This window comes from Acinonyx jubatus, chromosome D4 (assembly GCF_027475565.1).
Source record: "Acinonyx jubatus isolate Ajub_Pintada_27869175 chromosome D4, VMU_Ajub_asm_v1.0, whole genome shotgun sequence".
NCBI lineage: Eukaryota > Metazoa > Chordata > Mammalia > Carnivora > Felidae > Acinonyx > Acinonyx jubatus.
Window position 1 is genome coordinate 78366839 of NC_069391.1, and position 23005 is coordinate 78389843.

At 40.8% G+C, this 23005-nt stretch overlaps 1 protein-coding gene across 1 annotated transcript in view; it reads right to left on the reverse strand.

Annotated features, from left to right (window-relative positions):
* TMC1 (transmembrane channel like 1) overlaps positions 1-9303 on the reverse strand; it is a 139840-nt gene extending 130537 nt beyond the window's left edge. Inside the window, exons 1-2 of the mRNA XM_053205273.1 lie at positions 9103-9303; positions 7423-7585 (exon numbers count right to left, since the gene is read on the reverse strand). Of these exons, the coding sequence (XP_053061248.1) occupies positions 7423-7438 (16 nt within the window). The 5' untranslated portion in view covers positions 7439-7585; positions 9103-9303. The remainder of the gene's footprint in view (positions 1-7422; positions 7586-9102) is intronic.
* Between the last annotated feature and the right edge of the window lie 13702 nt (positions 9304-23005).

Consider the following 23005-nt stretch of genomic DNA (forward strand, 5'->3'; position numbering starts at 1 on the left):
AATTTAACAACCCTCAGAGAGTTATTGCCTAGACCAAGTTATTCTGCTGTGAACTTACCCTAACAGAGCTTAAGATCAAGACTCCAAAACATCCAGCTAATTTGAACAGATTTAACTGCATCCCAGAATATAGTCCAAAAATATTTAAAGGAATAGCAAAAAATCCTGGACCCAAACATGTAAAATTCAACATTTCTAACAGCAAGTGAAGTAATTACCAGGCAGACAAAGAAGTTGGAAAATTAATACCTCCCTCCCAACAGAAGACCAATCAAGTGAATCAGGTCCAGAAATGTCATAGATGGTAGAAGTAGACATTAATAGTAAACTAGCGTAAATATACACCATGTGCTTAAGAACATAATGTGAAAAATTACAAAAATATATACCTTAAAAACACAAATCAAATTCTAGAGATGAAAAATAGAATATCTGAAGTGAGAAACACACTGGATGTAATAAACAGTAAACTTGACAATGATGAAGAAAAGCGCACCAAACTTGAAGATAGAGACTTTATCCAAAATGAAAGAAGCAAAATAGAAGATTTATTTTTTTTATTTTTTTTTTTATTTTTTGGGACAGAGAGAGACAGAGCATGAACGGGGGAGGGGCAGAGAGAGAGGGAGACACAGAATCGGAAACAGGCTCCAGGCTCTGAGCCATCAGCCCAGAGCCCGACGCGGGGCTCGAACTCACGGACAGCGAGATCGTGACCTGGCTGAAGTCGGACGCTTAACCGACTGCGCCACCCAGGCGCCCCGCAAAATAGAAGATTTTAAAAAATGGAAGACTATCTCTGACCTGTGGGACAATATTAAACCATCTAAATACATGTCATTGAAGTCCCAGAGGGGGAGTCAGAAAAAAAGTGAGGAAATAATGGCCAAAAATGTTTCAAAAATTTGACAGCTAAGGGAACTCCAAACAGAAAAAGAGATAAACAAAATTATACCAAGGCATAAACAAATTGCCAGAATGAACAGTAATAATGAGCACTTTAAAAGCAGGCAGACAAAAGTGACACAAGATAAAAATAATCACAGACATCTCATCAGAAACTAAGAAAGAGAAAAATTTTAAAGCACTGAAAGGAAAAACAAAGAAAAAGAAAACAAAGTTTTTCAGCCCAAAATTATCTTCTCACCAAAAAACATCTTTCAAAATAAAGATACTTTCAAACATAAATCTTGAGAATTAATTGCCCACAGACCTGTCCTACAAGACATAGTAAAGGCAATTCCTCAGGCAGAAGAAGAATGATACCAGAAAGAAAAAAATTTGCTTCTGAAATATGGAAGAAAAACACTCTGAATATGGTAAATGTATGGGGTAAATATAAAAAAGACTTTTTTCCTTCTTTTTCCAAACTTCTTCGTAAAGATAATTGAATGTTTAAAACAAAAATAATAACGATAAACTGTGGGGATTATAATATACATGGAAATAAAATGTACAAAAACAATAATACAAGGTACAGGAGGAGAAAGTGAAATTATACTATAGCAAATTTATTAAAATATTTGTAGAGTGATATACCATTATTTGAAAGTACAATGTGTTAAAGATGCATGTTGTAAACTTACTAAAACAGAATAACAAAAAAAAAGATAAAGCTAATATACCAATAATGGAGATAGAGTAGTTGAAAAAAAAATACTAAATCCAAAATAAGGTAAGAAAAGAGAATAAAGAACGAAGAAGCGATAAGACAAAATAAAGAAAATAGCATAAAACACACTGAACATTGTTAGTAATTAGGGAAATGCAAATGAAATCATAATGATGTACATACTACAACACGCTTTCTCAAAAGGCTAAAATTAAAAAGGTTTACTTGCAATATCAACTTTTTGTGAAGATTCAGATCACTAGAACTCTCATATATTGCTGGTGAAAATACAAAATTTTATAGCCACTTTGGAAAGGAATTGGGCAGATTCTTATAGAATTAAACAATCACTCACCATACAACCAAGCAATTTAAATCCATACATTCACACAAAGACTTGTATTCAAATATTCGTATGCGTTTTAATCACAATAGCCCCAAATTGGAAACAATTACAGTGTTCATCAATAGGTAAATGGATAAACGAACTGTGGTACACCCATACAAGGGAATACTACTCAACAACAAAAAGTAACAAACTCTTGGTATATCTAATTATGTGGGTAAATCTCAAAAGCATTAAGTTAAACCTAAGAAGCTAGATACAAGAGTACTTGCTGTATGTTTCCATCTACATGAAATTCTAGAAAATCCGGACTAATCCATGGCAAAAAGCAACATAGTGATTGCTTGGCTCCAGTGGTATGGGGGGTATGGGGTATGGGGTATGGGGGGTGGGGATAGAATGTATAGATTTATGCCAAAGAGGCCTAAGGAACATTTGAGAGGGGCAGAAGTCTTGATTGTGTTGGTCATTATAGTACTATGTAAATATTTGTCAAATCTTCTTAAACTGGACATTTTATTTATTTGTTTCTTTATTTTTAATGTTTATTTATTCCTGGGAGAGAGAGAGAGAGAGAGAGAGAGAGAGAGAGAGAGAGACAGAGTGCAAGCGGGGAAAGGGCAGAGAGAGGAGACACAGAATCTGAAGCAGGCTCTAGGTTCTGAGCTGTCAGCACAGAGCCCCACGTCGGGCTCGAACCCACAAAGCATGAGATCATGACCTGAGCTGAAACAAAGAGTTGGATGCCCAACCAACTGAGCCACCCAGGTGCCCCTAGTTGGACATTTTAAATGTGTACAGTTTATTGGGCAGAAATTTTATCTCAACAAAGCTGGTTTTTAAAGCGGAATTAAAGAAATGGAAATAACATAGTGTTAATAGTTTATTGTTCAGATGAATGTCATCCCTTAGTCATCGCTGATGGGCATTTCAAACCCAACAAATGCTGTCTATTGCACAGAAATTCTGAAGGCACAGACCCCATGAGAAACAAAAACATCAGGTCTTTTTATTTTTAAATTTTTTAAGTTATTTATTTATTTATTTTGAGAGAGAGCAAGCGTGAGTGGGGGAGAGGCTGAAAGAGAGGGAGAGAGAATCTCAAGCAGGCTCCTCACTGTCAGCACAGAGCCTGACGCGGGGCTTGAACCCACAAACCATCTGAGCTGAAGTCGGATGCTTAACCAAACTGAGCCACCCAGACACCCTAATGTAAAGCAATGTTTTGATTCTGGTTTTGTTTCAATAACTATTCAGTACTTCCACGAATTATATTAATCTATAAACTTTTTGAGAAGGAGGACAACTCTGTCAAGTCAAATTCTTCCTAGAGTACATAAAAAGAATCAAACGAATTGTTTGTTGAAGTGACCAAATAAATAAATGAATACAATGAATTTCTATGATAATCTATAATTCTAACACATCCCTATATATTATTTATCTCTTATAGGAAATGCTATCTATTCATCTTTAAAACATCATCCGTATGAGCATCACAGATTTAGAATCTTGAAGAATCTGGACAAGCAGAGCTGGGGTTATCTTTGCATTGTTGGGGGTAAAAAGCACAGGGCCAAACAATAGTATAGCAACATGGCGATGATTGCCATCCGCACTGTGCATGTCATTTCGGGGTTTACAAGTGTCCTTCACAAGCATTAATTCATTTAAGAGTACTATGTTAGCAATAGGCAATTTCTACCCGTAAATAACAGAATCTATTACACACAGAACAAGAATTTCTAAGGACTTTTCTAGTCAATACTTCGTTAATCTGTTTGAAACAAAGACACACAGAGAGAAAGATCAACATGATTACATTTTAAATTACAATTCAGAATTATCATCATTTTTACAGATGGCTAGTCTGCATTGCAAGGTATTTCTTTGCAATATACTGATGTTCTTAACTATCAGCCTTCCTCCTGGAAACTCTCCATTCCCTTAGCTCCTGTTACTTTCTTCTCTCACCCCTCTGGCCCATCCTTTCTGTTTCTTCCATGGGCTTATCCTCCTCGACTCACCACTAAATGAGGAATCTGTCCAGGGTTCCATTACTGGGTCTCTGATTGTCTTGATATTTTATACACTCTTCCTGGGAAGTCATGTGATTCTAGAAACTTCTTTCAGATGTTGCCAGAATCTCTATCACCAACACCCACCCTCTTCCTGAGCTCCAGAAAATGCTTTGAAGATAAGCAAGTCATTCTCCCAACCAAACCCTTTTCCCCCTCAGTCTTCTATTTGTTGGAATTTCCTTCTACTCAGTTGACCAAGCCGGAAACACAAGAGTTATTTTTGATACCCTCTTCTCCCTCATCTTCCCACACTCAATCTCACCAAGTACTAGTATTTCTATATTCCGAATGCTTTGGGAATCCTTCCTTTCTATGCCAGATACAGACCTCATAAAATTTCCTTCAAATGCTTCCTTCCTCCCTACAGCTCCAACAGCATCCCAGCCCCAACCAATCACTTGACCTTGGAGTGCCAAACACACAGCAGAGTCAACGACACGCAAGCCCAGAGTGTTAGGATCTCTGCCACTTCCAGGCCTGGATAGAACACCACAGCATGGAAGGTGGGATCTGACATCTTACAGTGATGCCTTGTTGAAGGGGGCTAGGTAACCCAACTCAGCAATGTGTTGTGCTAACTATCCATGGGGTGAGAACAGGACAGGAGGGATCCAGGCCAATAAATTTGCCTTCCTTCATCTCTTCGTGGGTTACCCCTTGGCACAGTTTTGCCTTGTGTGCTGTCTGGAGAAGTTTAACATACTGAGCAATGCACCTGCCAACTGACCTACTTTGTCCCTTCATAGCTTATTGAAAGTGGTAGCCATCACGTTAAGTTATCACTTGTCAACCCTTCACATCTAACCATCACGGTAATTCATCACTACATATTGTATAGAGTCTGACATGTAATACGCACTCAAAAATGGAAGGAATTAGTATGCTACCATTAGGCAACCAAAATAGGCAATGCTATTATTCTTTTCATTTCTTATGAAGCCAGAACATTGTCTTAAAAACTACATTCATTGTGTTAATTAATTTGTATCTATTTTATTAAATATAAACCAAATATAACTTTCATAGAAAAAGTTTTTCATAGAAGAAAAGTTTTTCAGAGAAAAAGTTTTTCACAGAAAAAAAAGCTTTTCAAAGAAACAATTTTTCATAGAAAAAAAGCTTTTCAGAGAAAAAGTTTTTCATAGAAAAAAGTTTTTCAGAGAAAATGTTTTCCATAGCAATAAAGGCTTTCAGAGAAAAAGTTTTTCATAAAACAAAAATTTTTCAGAGAAAAAGAACTTTTCCAGAGAAAAAGTTTTTCAGAAAAAAAGTTTTTCAGAGGAAACATTTTTCAGAGAAAACGTTTTTCAGAGAAAAAAAGGTTTTCATAGAAAAAAATTTTCATAGAAGAAAAGGTTTTCATAGAAAAAGTTTTTCATAGAACAAAAGTTTTTCTCATAGAAAACGTTTTTCCTAGAAAAAAGTTTTTCATAGGCAAAGTTTCTCATAGAAAAAAAGCTTTTCACATAAAAAATGTTTTTCATAGAAAAAACGTTTTTCACAGAAAAAGCTTTTCGTAGAAAAAAACGTTTTTCATAGAAAAAGTTTTTTGTAGAAAAGAAAGTTTTTCGGGGTGCCTGGGTGGCTTAGTCAGTTGAGTGTCCGACTTCGGCTCAGGTCATGATCTCACGGTCTGTGAGTTCGAGCCCCACGTCGGGCTCTGTGCTGACGGCTCAGAACCTGGAGCCTGCTTGGTATTCTGTGTCTCCCTCTCTCTCTCTGCCCCTCTCCCACTCATGCTCTGTCTCTCTCTCCGTCAAAAATAAATAAACATAAAAAAAATTAAAAAAAAAGAAAAGAAAGTTTTTCATAGAAAAAGTTTTTCACAGAAGAAAAGTTTTTCAGAGAAAATTTTTTCATAGAAGAAAAGTTTTTCTGAGAAAGTTTTTCATAGAAAAAGTTTTTTGCAGAAAAACTTCTTTCATAGGAGAAGAAAACCAAATGTCTACAGCCATTTATTTGTGGTGGGATTCTTTGTTTTTGTTGTTTTTTTAATATATTACATTTTTCTAAAATGTTTATATTTCCTGCAACAACATATATTCCATTCATAATCAAGATAAGATGATTAAACTTTAAAACATGTGTTGTTATGAAAGCAATAAGATGAACACAGAATAAATAATGGCCTGAATAAACAGCAGGGATCATCAATCCAATCTTGTTTAATGAAATGGTTGGCATTTAGGAGAGCTTGGGCAACCTTATGTAAGAATCGTTAGATCTAAAGTGAGCCTGCAAACATCCTAACTACCAAACTCACCTGAGGAACTCAAGGACGGAAGGTACTAAAGAGGCTGAAATTAAACATCTTGATAAAATTTAAGCCCTGTCCTTATTAATGGAAAACCAACCCCACCTGATAAAAGCGAATATCCAGCTCTGGGCCATTTCCAACAGTTTCTTTAAGAAATTCATGCAGATCCTCAAAAGAAGTGGATGTTTTTGTTTTTGTTTTCTGAAAACATTGACCTACTTTGATAATGATATTCCTAAGACCGTCCAGATGTTTGAAGTCAATACAACAACTAAGCCTATTAAATAGGATCCTGCTCACATTATCAAGACACAAGCCTGAAGCCTGGTGACTTTTAACAGATTATCTCTAAGCGAGGTCTCTGTCTGCACTTTCCATTCTAAGATTCATTAAGTCAGCTGAAGAAATGACCAAGACCAAGGTCATCTGGATTAGAAGTTCTGTGCCGAAAAGCAAACATGTATTTCCAGGTTTTTCCTTATTTGAAAATTCTACCAGCTTGTCTTTGGGGGACTGAAATGAGGCTGAAAACAGATCCCATGTAAACATGCCACACATTATCTCCAGGGTACTGAAAATGCACCCTTGTGACCAGTCACGGCAACCAAAAACGTGTTTCATCGCATGGCTGACCCTTTCACATGCATACCCCCTAGGAGGGGTTTATGTCTCTTTTCTGCATTTCCTCTGCCTTAATTCTCCTTCCTCTCCTTTTCGACTTTACTTAATTTGGAACTATGTTTAATTCACAAACCGCAGCAGAAATGGTCTCCTTCACCAAGCTGCCCCCCCACCCCAGTCTGACAAGAGGTCACTGCTGGGGAACAGAACCCCCAGTTTCAGTTATTGCTCTGGTTGTCACTGTATTTTGCTTTTCCTTATTGTCTCTCTGAATGAAATAAGTTCAAGCACTTACTAGCTGGTGAAAGCATTTGTCCATTAAAGAAATAATGAGCCCTTTCCAATTTCTTAAGACACAAGAGGACTCTAACCACAAAAATACAGAAAGGGAAAGCCCCAAAGAGGGAACAAAAATTATGGGGCGTGGGGGGTGGGAAAGCAACTAAAGTTTCCAATGTCTAAGAAAAGTAGAATACTCTAGAACCAGGTCTTTCTTTTGAAATACCTTTCTTGGGTGGCATCCTGGCGGCGTCCTGTCAGAATGTCTCAGCTGCCAGGTGACTTGAAGAAGGATGACAGGTTGAAGGGACAAATGATTCAGGTTTGGTCCAGCATATCCACACACTTCTGCCTGTCGCTGAAGGCGCTCTCTGGTGCCATTTCACAGTCTGAAACATAAGAAGGTACTAATTTCCTTGCCATTAAATTTTCATGAATGCTTAGTTTGCCATTTAAGGATGGAGGACTCAGGTCAAAAGGGCTGTATTTGGGGCTCATGTTTGAAATAAAACGAAACTAATCGTGTAAGTTGTATTCAAAGCAAATCTGGCTTTATCCCAGTATGTATCCGCTTGCCTGCCTTGTCTGGAAAGCCTTCGGTTCCAGGGCTTTATTGGAATTACAAATACAGAGGCCAGTGTGAGCGTACTCTTAGAAAGGTGAGAAATACTGACCACCAGCTGTACTTGTGAAATTAAATGAGTAAATAAACAAGATACGCCTACATCAGGAGTTCAGGTTTAAGTGCAAAGCTATAGAGCATTCAAGTTAGCAATCAATCTCCAGTGTGAGGAAACCTGGAGACATTGCATTTATTTTCTCAACTTTTCCCGAATAAAACTGACTGAAAGAAGAAGTGGCTACTTTCTGGGCACACTTTTAAAACTTTTCTCTTTACCAAAACTTCTCATCTAAGGGTGGTCATCCCTGATTTAGAATGATAAACAAAAAAGATTTCCATCATTGAAAAGAAGGAAAGGGACAAAGAGTGCTGTAATTGAACGTTGCAAAACAGGCTGCCTTTTTGAGAGGGAAGACACTGGCATTCTCTGGTTACTTTGGCGATAGCCGCTGACCTTGGCAAGAGAAAGCGCTGTTCTGTAACGGATCCCAGTGGCCCATTTACACCAGAGTAGCTTGTGGCTTCGCAAGTGGATTTGTGCACAGATCTGACCCACTGAGAATCTAAGGAGTAGTACAAAGGCTCCAGCCAAAGTTGCATGTAGCACACTCAAAACTATGGCTTAAAACAAAGCTCTGTAAGGAGGATACTCACCTAGTTTTTCCCTATGCAGACACTGTATCGTCACTGCAACAGTCAGACAGGATAGAGCTGATACAAGCACTTGTATTTAAAGATGCCCTGAGGGGTTCTTCAACTTGCGAATGTCTAAAGACATTAAGAAATTTTATTGTAGGGACACCTGGGGGGCTCAGTCAGTTGGGCAACCGACTTCAACTCAGATCATGATCTCAGAGTCTGTGAGTTCGAGCCCTGAGTCGGGCCCTGGGCTGACAGCTCGGAGCCTGGATCCTGCTTCGGATTCTGTGTCTCCCTGTCTCTCTGCCCCTCCCCCGCTCACGCTCTGTCTCTCTTTCTCACTCAAAAATAAATACACATTAAAAAAAATTTTTTTTAGAGGCACCTGGGTGGCGCAGTCGATTAAGCGTCCGACTTCAGCCAGGTCACGATCTCACGGTCAGTGAGTTCGAGCCCCGCGTCAGGCTCTGTGCTGACAGCTCAGAGCCTGGAGCCTGCTTCAGATTGTGTGTCTCCCTCTCTCTCTGCCCCTCCCCCGTTCATGCTCTGTCTCTCTCTGTTCCAAAAAAAAATAAATAAAACGTTGAAAAAAAAAAATTTTTTTTAGAGGAGGAAGATGGCGGCGTAGGAGCACGCTGGGCTCACCTGGTCCTGCTGATCACTGAGATTCCACCCGCATCTGCCTAAATAACGCAGAAAACCGCCAGAAGACTAGCAGAGCAGACTCTCCGGAGCCAAGTGTAGACGAGAGGCCCCCCGGAAGAGGCAGGAAGCGCGGAGAGGCGGTGCGCACGACAGGAACCGGCGGGAGGAAGCCGGGGCGGCGGAAGGGCGGCCTGTCAGGCAAGGCAGAGCCCCCGAGTCTGAAAGCAGAGGGGCCCGACTCCGTGAGTTCTGAAAGCCAGCGGGACTTAACATCTGGAAGGCTACAAGTCGACAGCTCAGCTCGGAGAGCGGGAGGGAGAGTTGTTGAGCCCCGGACAGCAGAGCTCAGCTTGGCGGGGAACAGAGGCGCCCGCCAGCGCCGTCTCCCTTGCCCATCCCCCAGCCGAAATCCCAAAGGGAACCGGTTCCCGGCATGGAACTTGCTGGCACCGCACAAATACCGAGCACTGTGCTTCTGCGGATCCATCCCTCCGACGGGTCTGCCTCCCTCCCGGTGCCGCAGGGCCCCTCCCGCAGGGGACCAAAGACCTAAGCCTGCCCCTCCCACCCCTGTGCACCTTGTGGATCCACCCTAGCTAATACGCCAGATCCAATCCAAGCCTGGCAGTGTGCAAGTAGCCCAGACAGGGGCCACACCACTCCACAGTGAGTCCCGCCCTTGGGAGAAGGGAAGATAAGGTACACACCGGTCTGACTGTGGCCCCAGCGGTGGCCTGGGGGCAGACATCAGGTCTGACTGTGGCCCCGCCCACCAACACAACTTACTCCAGACAGCACAGGGGAAGGGCCCTGAAGTTCTGTGCCACCCCAGGGACTATCCAAAATGATGGAACGGAAGAATTCTCAAAAGAAACTCCAGGAAGTAGTGACACCTAACAAATTGATCAAAAACGATTTAAGCAATATAGCAGAAAATGAATTTAAAATAATAGTCATAAAATTAATCACTGGGCTTGAAAAAAGTATTGAAAACAGCAGAGACTCTATTGCTACAGAGATCAAGGGACTAAGAAATAGTCATGAGGAACTAAAAAATGCAAAATAAAATGCAGGCGACCACAGCTCAGATTGAAGAGGCAGAGGAGAGAATAGGTGAATTAGAAAATAAAATTATGGAAAAAGAGGAAGCTGAGAAAAAGAGAGATTAAAAAATCTAAGAGTGTGAGGGGAGAATTCGAGAACTAAGTGATGCAATCAAACAGAACAGTATCTATATAATAGGAATCCCAGAAGAGGAAGAGAGAGAGAAAGGGGCTGAAGGTGTACTTGAACAAATCATAGCTGAGAACTTCCCTGATCTGGGGAAGGAAAAAGGCATTGAAATCCAAGAGGCACAGAGAACTCTCTTTAGACATAACTTGAATCGATCTTCTGCACAACATATCATAGTGAAATTGGCAAAATACAAGGATAAAGAGAAAATGCTGAAAGCAGCTAGGGATAAATATGCTCTAACATATAAAGGGAGACCGATAAGACTTGTGATGATTTATCTACTGAAACTTGGCAGGCCAGAAAGGAATGGCAGGAGATCTTCAATGTGATGGACAGAAAAAATAGGCAGTCGAGAATCCTTTATCCAGCAAGTCTGTCATTCAGAATAGAAGGAGAGATAAAGGTCTTCCCAAACAAACAAAAACTGAAGGAATTCATCACCACTAAACCAGCCCCACAAGAGATCCTAAGGGGGATCCTGTAAGACAAGGTACCAGAGACATCACTAGAAGCATGAAACCTACAGACATCACAATGACTCTAAACCCATATCTTTCTATAATAACACTGAGTGTAAATGGACTAAATGCTCAAACCAAAAGACATAGGGTATCAGAATGGATAAAAAAACAAGACCTATCTATTTGCTGTCTACAAGAGACTCATTTTAGACCTGAGGACACCTTCAGATTGAAAGTGAGGGGATGGAGAACTATCTATCTTGCTACTGGAAGTCAAAAGAAAGCTGGAGTAGCCATACTTATATCGGACAAACTGACTTTAAATTAAAGGCTGTCACAAGAGATGAAGAAGGGCATTATGTAATAATTACAGGGTCTATCCATCAGGAAGAGCTAACAATTATAAATGTCTATGCGCCGAATACAGGAGCCCCCAAATATATAAAACAATTAATCACAAACATAAGCAACCTTATTGATAAGAATGTGGTAATTGCAGGGGACTTTAATACTCCACTTACAACAATGGAGAGATCATCTAGACACAGGATCAATAAAGAAACAAGGGCCCTGAATGATACATTGGATCAGATGGACTTGACAGATATATTTAGAACTCTGCATGCCAAAGCAACAGAATATACTCTCTTCTCGAGTGCACATGGAACATTCTCCAAGATAGATCATATACTGGGTCACAAAACAGCCCTTCATAAGTATACAAGAATTGAGATCATGCCATGCACACTTTCAGACCACAATGCTATGAAGCTTGAAATCAACCACAGGGAAAAGTCTGGAAAACCTCCAAAAGCCTGGAGGTTAAAGAACACCTTACTAAAGAATGAATGGGTCAACCAGGCAATTACAGAAGAAATTAAGAAATATATGGAAACAAATGAAAATGAAAATACAACAATCCAAATTCTTTGGGATGCAGCAAAGGCAGTCCTGAGAGGAAAATACATTGCAATCCAGGCCTAGCTCAAGAAACAAGAAAAATCCCAAATACAAAATCTAACACCTAAAGGAAATAGAAGCAGAACAGCAAAGACACCCCAAACCCAGCAGAAGAAGAGAAATAATAAAGATCAGAGTAGAAATAAAAGTATAGAATCTAAAAAAACTGTAGAGCAGATCAATGAAACCAAGAGTTGTTTTTTTGAAAAAATAAACAAAATTGATAAACCTCTAGCCATGCTTCTCAAAAAGAAAAGGGAGATGACCCAAATAGATAAAATCATGAATGAAAATGGAATTATTACCACCAATCCCTCAGAAATGCAAGCAATTATCAGGGAATACTATGAAAAATTATATGCTAACAAACTGGACAACCTGAAAGAAATGGACAGATTCCTAAATACCCACACACTCCCAAAACTCAAACAGGAAGAAATAGAAAGCTTGAACAGACCCATAACCAGCAAAGAAATTGAATCCATTATCAAAAATCTCCCAACAATAAGAGTCCAGGACCAGATGGCTTCCCAGGGGAATTCTACCAGACATTTAAAGCAGAAATAATACCTATCCTTCTCAAGCTATTCCAAAAAATAGAAAGGGAAGGAAAACTTCCATACTCATTCTATGAAGCCAGCATTACTTTAATTCCTAAACCAGACAGAGACCCAGTAAAAAAAGAGAACTACAGGCCAATATCCCTGATGAATATGGATGCAAAAATTCTCAGTAAGATACTAGCAAATCGAATTCAACAGCATATAAAAAGAATTATTCACCATGATCAAGTGGGATTCATTCCTGGGCTTCAGGGCTGGTTCAACATTCACAAATCAATCAATGTGATACATCACATTAATAAAAGAAAAGATAAGAACCATATGATCCTGTCAATCAATGCAGAAAAAGCATTTGAGAAAATTCATCATCCTTTCTTAATAAAAACCCTCAAGAAAGTTGGGACAGAAGGAACATACTTAAACATCATAAAATCCATTTATGAAAAGCCCACACCTAATATCATCTTCAATGGGGAAAAACTGAGAGCTTTCTCCCTGAGATCAGGAACATGACAGGGATGTTCCCTCTCACCGCTGTTGTTTAACATCGTGTTGGAAGTTCTAGCATCAGCAATCAGACAACAAAAGTAAATCAAAGGCATCAAAATTGGCAAAGATGAAGTTAAGCTTTCACTTTTTGCAGATGACATGATATTATACATGGAAAATCCGATAGACTCCACCAAAAGTCTGCTAGAACTGATACATGAATTCAGCAAAGTCGCAGGATACAAAATCAATGTACAGAAATCAGTTGCATTCTTATACACTAAGAATGAAGCAACAGAAAGACAAAAAAAGAAACTGGTCCCATTCACAACTGCACCAAAAATCGTAAAATACCTAGGAATAAACCTAACTGAAGATGTAAAAGATCTGTAGTCTGAAAACTATAGAAACCTTATGAAGGAAATTGAAGAAGATATAAAGAAATGGAAAAAAAAATCCATGCTCATGGATTGGAAGAATAAATATTGTTAAAATGTCAATACTACCCAAAGCAATGTACACATTCAATGCATTCCCAACCAAAATTGCACCAGCATTCTTCTCGAAGCTAGAACAAGCAATCCTAAAATTTGTATGGAACCACAAAAGACCCCGAATAGCCAAAGTAATATTGAAGAAGAAGACCAAAGCGGGAGGCATCACAATCCCAGACTTTAGCCTCTACTACAAAGCTGTAATCATCAAGACAGCATGGTATTGGCACAAAAACAGACACATAAACCAATGGAATAGAATAAAGACTCCAGAATTGGACCCACAAATGTATGGCCAACTCATCTTTGACAAAGCAGGAAAGAATATCCAATGGAAAAAAGACAGTCTCTTTAATAAATGGTGCTGAGAGAACTGGACAGCAACATGCAGAAGAATGAAACTAAACCACTTTGTTACACCATACACAAAAATAAACTCAAAATGGCTGAAGGATCTGAATGTGAGACAGGAAAGCATCAAAACCCTAGAGGAGAAAGCAGGAAAAAAACCTCTCTGACCTCAGCCACAGCAATTTCTTACTTGACACATCCCCAAGGGCAAGGGAATTAAAAGCAAAAATGAACTTTTGGGACCTCATCAAGATAAAAACTTCTGCACTGCAAAGGAAACAATCAACAAAACTAAAAGGCAACCAATGGAATGGGAAAAGATATTTGCAAATGACATATCGGGCAAAGGGCTAGTACCCAAAATCTATAACAAGCTCACCAAACTCCACACCCAAAAAACAAATAATCCAGTGAAGAGATGGGCAGAAACATGAATAGACACTTCTCTAAAGAAGACCTCCAGATGGCCAACAGGCACATGAAAAGATGCTCAACATCGCTCCTCATCAGGGAAACAGAAATCAAAACCACACTGAGATATCACCTCACACCAGTCAGAGTGGCTAAAATGAACAGATCGGGAGACTATAGATGCTGGCGAGGATGTGGAAAAACGGGAACCCTCTTGCACTGTTGGTCGGAATGCAAACTGGTTCAGCTGCTCTGGAAAACAGTGTGGAGGCTCCTCAAAAAATTAAAAATAGACCTACCCTATGACCCATCAATAGCACTGCTAGGAATTTACCCAAGGGATACAGGAGTGCTGATGCATAGGGGCACTTGTACCCCAATGTTTATAGCGGTACTCTCAACAATAGCCAAATTATGGAAAGAGCCTAAATGTCCATCAACTGACAAATGGATAAAGAAATTGTGGTTTATATACACAATGGAATACTACGTGGCAATGAGAAAGAATGAAATATGGCCCCTTGTAGCAACGTGGATGGAACTGGAGAGTGTTATGTTAAGTGAAATAAGTCATACAGAGAAAGACAGATACCATATGTTTTCACTCTTAGGTGGATCCTGAGAAACTTAACAGAAGTCTATGGGGGAGAGGAAGAAAAAAAAAAAGAGGTTAGAGAGGGAGAGAGCCAAAGCATAAGAGACCCTTAAAAACTGAAGACAAACTGAGGGTTGATGGGGGGGGGTGGGTGATGAGTATTGAGGAGGGCACCTTTTGGGGTGAGCACTGGGTGTTGTATAGAAACCAATTTGACAATAAATTTCATATTTTAAAAAAATTTTTAAATAAATAAATAAACAAAAATTCTATTCATCAAAAGATGTTTCGAAGAAACTAGATTTACATTTCACACAAGACTTTATAAGAGGATAAAAAACAAAGAACTTCTACCTTTCAACAAAAAAACACGTACCCCAACAAAGGAAAAAAGAAAAAAAGACAAAAGATTTGAACAAATATTTCGTACATAAAGATATAAAATGGGCTGTAACCCAAGAGAAAAATGAACAAAAACGTGAACAGTCATTTCACAAAAGAAGGAAACATAGCCAATTGACACATGAAGAAAGACCCAATCTCATCGTGGGAAACACAAATCAGGACCACTAACGGTATGGGTATGTTGGTCCAACACCTCAGAGTTCCCCTAGGGTGAACTTGAAACTGGCCTCCAACCCCACAAGGGCGGGAAGCATGGAAGAAAGAGGCAGGCCACTGCAGTTTGGTAGGTGGCAGGTTTTTGTGTATTTTTTAAGATTTTTTTTTAAATTTATTAATTTTGAGAGACAGAGAGAGAGAGAGAGAGAATCCCAAACAGGCTCTGCCAGAAGCAAAGAGCCCCACACAGGGCCCGAACTCAGGAACCCTGAGATCATGACCTGAGCTGAAATCAAGAATCGGACACTTAACCGACTCAGCCACCCAGGCACCCCAGGTGGCAGTTTTAACAAACAAGGGAACATACTTACTTATCAGGTTTGTCTTCAGCAACCTCCAGACAAGTAGATCTCTGCACAGACCCACTGGAATCTTCAGAGTTCATATGGAGGCCTGAATGCAGTTCAAATGGTCTCAACAATACATTGCATTGCTCTCTCAAGGCTGCGTCCTTGAAAATGGCTCCACCTATGAGGATGGCAGGCAGAGTGTAGTTTGCAAAGATGAGGTCGGGGGGGGGGGGGGGGCTCTGACTTCCTCAGGGCCAGCTGGAGGGTCAACTGGCAGTCATGTCCTCCACATGACCTCCTCCAGCCCTCCACTGCTGGTGACTGGCTCTTGCAATCTTACATACTTCCCCTCTTTCATAATGTGCCCTGAACAATTAGCCAGTGTTTCATTAGCTTGGAGGTGACTCGCTGATGGCTGACAATACTGGAGGCAGATACCACAGCCACAATATAGGCACCTGGGTGGCTCTGTCAGTTAAGTGTCCAACATTGGCTTAGGGCGTGATCTCACAGCTCGTGGTTTTGAACCCTGCGTTAGGCTCTGTGCTGACAGCGTGGAGCCTGGAGCCTGCTTTGGATTCGGTGTCTCCCTCTCTCTCTGCCCAACCCCCACTCGTACTTTGTCTCTGTCAAAAATAAATCAACATTATTTTTTTTTAATACAGGCACATGCAAGAGAAAACATAGATTAAGACAACAATTCCCAATTTTTTTTCATCAAGAGCCCCATGATTCAAACCACTGATTTATTAAGTCTCCTGGGCTGACCGTCAAATCATTCAGAATGTTCGTTTGTATCCTCACATGTTTTAATAAAGATAATACAGGGCTCCTGCCTCTCTCAGTCAGTTGAGTCTGACTCTTGATTTCAGCTCTGGTCATGATCTCATGGTTCTTCGGACAGCTCAGAGCCTGCTTGGGATTCTCTCTCTCTCCCTCCTTCTCGCCCCTCCCCTCCACGTGTTTGCACGCTCTCTCTCTCTCTCTTCTTCTCAAAATAAATAAACTTTAAAAACAAAAAAAGATGATACATTAGCAGACTCATCAGCTAAGACCACACAACGTTTTGCTTGGATAATAGCCCGGGGTCTCCTTGTAAGGCAGTATTAATGTCCAAGGCTGTCCTATTTCGGAGGACAGCTTTTCTCATTACAGACATTTCAGAGTTCAGCCAGCTATCATTTAAGGCTTGCTGGGTGAATTTATTAAGGGCTTCTATGTGTTTACCATGTCTTTCAGGTCAATGTAGGGAATAAAGATGGTGGCCAGACGACTATACCAGTGGAGAACTGAATATCTCCACCTGACCTTGAGGAGAGGGAAGTTGGCAACTTTTGTTATTGTCAGATGGACTGTCCCTTCTGTCCAGGGAAAATGCAGGGTGCAGCAGCCCAACCACCCAGTTGAGTGTCATGGTCGAAGATTTGTGCCACACAACGACTGGGACTGATCTGGAGCTACCCGGTAAATCCCTGAGCAACGTGACCAATCAGTACCAAACCGGCCAATATCCTTTAATGTTACAGAATGACTGCATGGTTCTGGTGATATTCATCCTATATCCTGTATGTGTTGGCTCTGTTGAGAGTGGTTTTTCCATTCTCAGCATAACAGTGCGGGCGTGCTCAAATGTTCAATACCCAGGGTAAGCCACACGAACCCATCCCAAATTTGAGTGTGGCCACCATGGCTCTGATGGTGGTATTTTTAGCAATCCTCTGATGAGCAGTTTGATAGGCTCCCTGCATAGTCTGATTGACAGAAAAAGAATACCCATGCCCAAAGCTGTTAATAGTGTGTGCCACAAGCCAGGTTTGGGGGTCACTATGGGTAATATTATGAATTAAGTGTGCCTATCCTAGCTTGTTCTCCCTTAATGTATTGTGTTAGTGCCTTCCAGTTCCGAGCCCAGAGCGGGGGATGTCCACCATAGCAGTCCTGAAGACCCAGAGAGGGACACCTGACCACATATCCAGCAGTTAGATTGATTCCTTTGTGGGGCACACAAGTGGACCCACTATAGAAACATATTTCCATCAGGTGCCCATGAGTGGATACCACAGGAGCAGCAGAAGTTTAAGATCAAAAAGATAATTAGTACAAACTTGTATGGGACAGTCTTTCCCTTCTATAAGAATTAACACTTGCGGGGAGCATCAGGGTGGCTCAGTTGTTCAAGCACCTGACTCCCGATTTCGGCGCAAGTCATGATCTCATGGTTCATGAGTTTGAGCCCCCCATCAAGCTCTGCACTGACAGTGCGGAGCCTGCTTGGAATTCTCTTTCTCTCCCTCTCTCTGACCCTTCTTGGCTTGCACATGGGCTCTCTCTCATTCTCTATCTCTCTCTGTCTCTCTCAAAATAAATAAATACACATTAAAAAAAAAAAAAAAGAATTACACTTGAGGCCTGATCAGCAGAAGTCAATGTGGCTTGCAGCTTTAGGAACTTCACCTGGTTGTACACACCATACGTGTTGGCCACAGAAGGCAGCACTGTCAGGTATCAGGAGATGGGCTGGGGGTGGGATATGCCAGACTAGGGTCCCCTCCTTTTCCCCTCCTTCAATGCTGCAAGTTGCATTCCAGGTAACATGTGTTTCAGTAAGTCCAGTTTGCAGCACGACAAAGGGATCCCAGTAGAGACTGAGTAATTGTTCCTCACCCAGAGGTACAGAGGAACTCACCTCTCCAGGTGGGATGTCCTACTGAAGATTCCAGCAGATAACATCTCTCCCTGGCATGGGGGGGCTTGGTGTTTTCAGCAGCACGGCATGTTGATTCACAGTGAGAGTCGGGGCAATGGCTGTCTCCTGCAACTTCCATACATTTCAAATATTGGCTGCCATACACTTCAAATATTGGCTGCTTAAAAATAAATAAATAAATAAATAAATAAATAAATAAATAAATAAATAAAATTGTTCGGTGTTTCAGCAGGTGTCCCCAGTGTGGTATACAGAACAATAGGACCTATTGATCATTCAAATGTAGCAAATCCTGGGATAGTACTTTAGTTTGCCTAGCCGAGGCAGTTTTACCTATTGGAAATTTAATCTGCTGCTTTACCATTACTTTTCCTTTCTACCAAACCTGCTACCTGCAAGTATAGGGGCAATGGGATCTTTGTTCAATGTCCTGTTCTTTTGCCCAGTCTCACACATCATGACCCTTAGTATCTAACCCCTGATCGCTGTTTATTCAGCGATGGTATCCAAACATGGTATTCAGTTTCTCTCATCCCCTAATGGTGGTGGTCTGGTTTGCATGGCAACAGGGAAAGCTTGGGTTAGGCAAATAAGGTATCCTCACAAACGAAGGCCTCAGTGGGAGGCAGGGGACCACAATAAAATCATCAGTTTACCAATCCCTCACTGGTTGAGAACTCCAGAGGATGACCCCCAGACTCCTTTGGTAGTTGCCTTGGGCATCGTTCAGAACACACAGGACGTGCTGTTACTGCATTGACCGAATCACGGTGCTTCAAGGGCAATCAAGCATCCTTGGCAATACGCCATCCCACCTGGGCACTGCAGTGGCTGCTCCTTCTATGTACCCAATCTGCTGTATCTCCTGAAGGGTTATATGTTATGACTTTGCCTAGGCTAAGGCATCAACTGCCCCATTGCCAGAATATGTCAGTGCCTTAAGAGCCTGAATATGGAAAACAGTAAGGACTGCCTCAGGCTCTTGCAGACAAACCCAAATGTCTTTCCACATATCCTGCCCCTAACAAGGGCTTGTTTATGATCATACGCCCCTTGGCTTCCCAGTGTTCAAGCCATAGGGTTAATCTTTGTTTAAATAGCCCAACTCCAAATGAAAAGGGTTAAGGGTCAGAGTGCATGCGTAATCAATCACCTGCCAAACTGCTCACGGTCCAGCCAATTGGCAGCCATGCGTGATTCATTCCTGTTTCCATCCAGATGGTGTCAGTGTTGGGCTGAATAGCAACTGCAGTGCATGTGGGTGGTTTGCCCCCCTAGACCCATCTGTGTAACTGGCACCAGCGGGAATCTCCTCATTGCCTCTCTGCAGGGGCCACAGGAACAGAGGCAGGAGCATTCGGAGGATCTACGCTCTCAACAGGGCCCAGTAGTGCCCCGATTTCTAGAGACAGTGGGCTGATAGAGAGGGTGGCCCTCTGCTGCAAATAGGTATGCCGCTTAATCAAAGTAGGAGTTTGAGCAACAGCAGGGGTCAATGGAACATAGTCTCAACCCATCCCTTAACAGGAAGAAAGTTCTTCCCGTGACCTGCTGTTGCTCTGTGAGAGGCTTTAGCTGGAGGAGCGCTTGTACACGGCTAGGTGCTGTGCTCCATGAGAGGTTTCTGCCCCTTCCAACGTTGGGACCGAAATCCCAGGGGCATTCTCTCCTTCTGTTGTCTCCGTCACAGTGCCTTCTGTGGTCACAAATACAATGTTGGACACAGCTGTATTGACGGGGTCATCACCTTGTTCAATTCTGGGTAGTCTGCAGTCAATTGGCTTTTTTTTTTACCGGCCATACTGGACTATTGAAAACACTGTGGACAGGGCGTACAATGCCTATTCAGTGCAGTTCTCAGATACTTTCTCCTATTCCTTTATGCCCCCAGTTTATATCGCTTGACAGTTAACGCTCTCCGCTGGGGCTCCCAGTTGGTTTTCCCCTTCAGTACTGGTTTGATTACTCTTACCCAGAAGCAGAGTTCACTGATAGAAGTTTGCAGAGTATGATCTTGTAGTATGTCAATGCCCGATATGTTCTCCGGTATTGGAGAGACAAAAACTTTATATTCTCATGGGGGAGAAAACCCAACTTGCAACGCCATAGGGACCTTCCTGACCATAACTTTTTACCCTGATTTTGAAGGCCCTGATTAGGCCACGCTCACTGCAGGAGTGAAAGCCAAGATGCCGCACTCCACCCCCAGTACCTGGCATGGGACACTGATACCTGTGCTGACCCCAGTCATAAGACAAGACATTTATGATGTCGGAAGTCCATTGCTGATCTGGGGGAACCGACAAATATCGGGAATGGGGAGAGGCTGTGGGAAAGACCGAGACAGAGAGGGAACTTGAGAAGCTGACAGCTTATCCCAGTCAGCTGGAACAGAAGAGAGAAATGAGAAATAGACCCACACATCTATGGGCAAAGGATTTTCAACAAAGGTGCAAAGACAATTTAGTGGAGAAACAATAATCTTTTCAATAAATTATGCTGGAACAATTAGATATGTGTACATTAAAAAAAGAATTTCAATCTGCATCTTACACCATATATAAAAACTAACTCAAAGCAGACGATAGACCTAGGGTAAAACCTGAAAATATAAAAAGTCCAGAGGAAAACACAGAAGGCTATGGATTAAGCAGAGTTTTTTTTGACATAACACCAAATGTCCAATCCATAAAGGAAGAGATTTATAAATGGGACTTTACTAAAATTATAAGTGTCTGCTCTTCAAAAGACCCTGTTAAGACCATGAAAAGATAATCACAGACTGAGAGAAAAATTTGCAAATTACATCTCTGAAAAAGGACTCATAATCAGAATACATAGCAGAATATTTATAACAACTCTCAAAAGTTAATAATAAGAAAACAACCCAATAAAAAAACTTGCAAAAGACTTAAATGGATATTTCATCAAAAAAAATAATGATGCCAAATAAGGACCAGAAGAGACACTCCACATCATTAGTCATTAGAGAAACGCTATTAAAACCAGTGAGATACCATTATGCAATTATTAAAATGGTTACAATTTTTAAACCTCGTTATACCAAGGGTTGGGGGAGGAAGAAACAGGATGCTCATACACAGCTGGTGGGAGTGTGAAATGGTACATACTTTGGAAAACAGTCTGGCAACGTCTTAACTCATAACTATTCCACTCTAAGATATTTACCCAAGAGAAATGAAAGCCTATGTCCTTAGAAAGGCTTTTACATGAAGGTTTACAGCAACCCAAACTGGAAATGACCCAAATGTCCATCAACAAGTGAATAGAGAAATTGCAACGGATCCTTATGACGGAAAGCTACTAGACAATGATAAAGAATCAACTATTGACACGCACAACATGTATGAATCTCAAAATGATCACGCTGAGCGAAAGAAGCTAGACAGAAAAAATGCACCTGCTGTACTATTTCGTTTACATGAAATTCTGGAAAATGCAGTGACAGTGGTAGGGATAGTGTTCATCCATCTAAGTTTTCAAGTTGTACAAGTATATGCAGTTTATTGTATATCGATTTCATCTTAATAAAGCTCTTAAACTAAAAGGCATGTGTAGGTCAATAATGGTGTATTATGAAACAAGTATCAAGATTAATCTACTTTTGTATAATTGTTATCCAAAAGGAGACAGAGAAAGGAAGAAGGAAAGAGAGAAGGGAGAATAGAAGGAAGGAAGAAGGGAATGAAGGAAGGAAAGAAAAGAAGGAAAGGACAGGAGGAAGGAAGGGAGGAAGGAAGGAAGGAAAAATGCCTTTGAAAATTAGATAAAAATCACCCAAATACATAGAACGACATGGCTAAATCTCAAATGCTTTCTGCTAAGTGAAGAAGCCTGTCTCCAAAGTCTACATACTGAATGATTTCATTTATATGGCATTCTAGAAGAGGCAAAACTATAAAGACAGAATACATACCCTAGGAGCTGGAGAAACTGACCACAAGAAACACAGGGAACTTTTGGGGATGATGGATTTGTCCTATATCTGGCTTGTGGTAGTTGTTACACAAATGTAGGTGTTTGTCAAAACTCAGAACTATACACATAAAAGAGTGAATTTAATTACAGATGAATTATATCTCAATAGATCTGACTAAAAAGAAAAATTAGAAACTGACATCTCTTGGGTTAACTTTTGGCTGCAGTTATTTTTTTCTGCCCATGTTGAGATTTTTTAAAGAAGAAATTAATTGACAACAGAAAAAGAGCATTTCGTATAATTTTTTTAGATTTCTAACTTTTCTTTGAAAAGATCTGACCACACTGTGACCACACCTCACATGGCAATAACCCTCTGTAGTGAGTAGGCATCTTTTTTCTCTGCAGTCACGAGTCAATTCCTTTCTGGTGGTTTTACTTCTTATGGTATATGATCTGCCCAATCCCTGAAGGCAGCTGAGTTAGAACCCCTGCCTTAAACTCATTTCAACAACCATTTTATTAACATGGTCTGTCACCCAGCCATGAATAAACTTCTCTGTAGAAATGGAACAGGCAAAGCATGGTTGGTAAGAGATCCGGGGAGACTGAGACTGCTGGGTTCCTACAGTTAATACATAGATCATAAGAACATGGAGGAGAGGATTTGCAACTTAAGACTGATGTCTAGAAAATCATAGCCGAGCATTTGATCTAAAGGAAAACAATATATAACCAAAATGTGTGTGTTATTTCATCTACCTTGCGGGGATGTTAACCACCAGA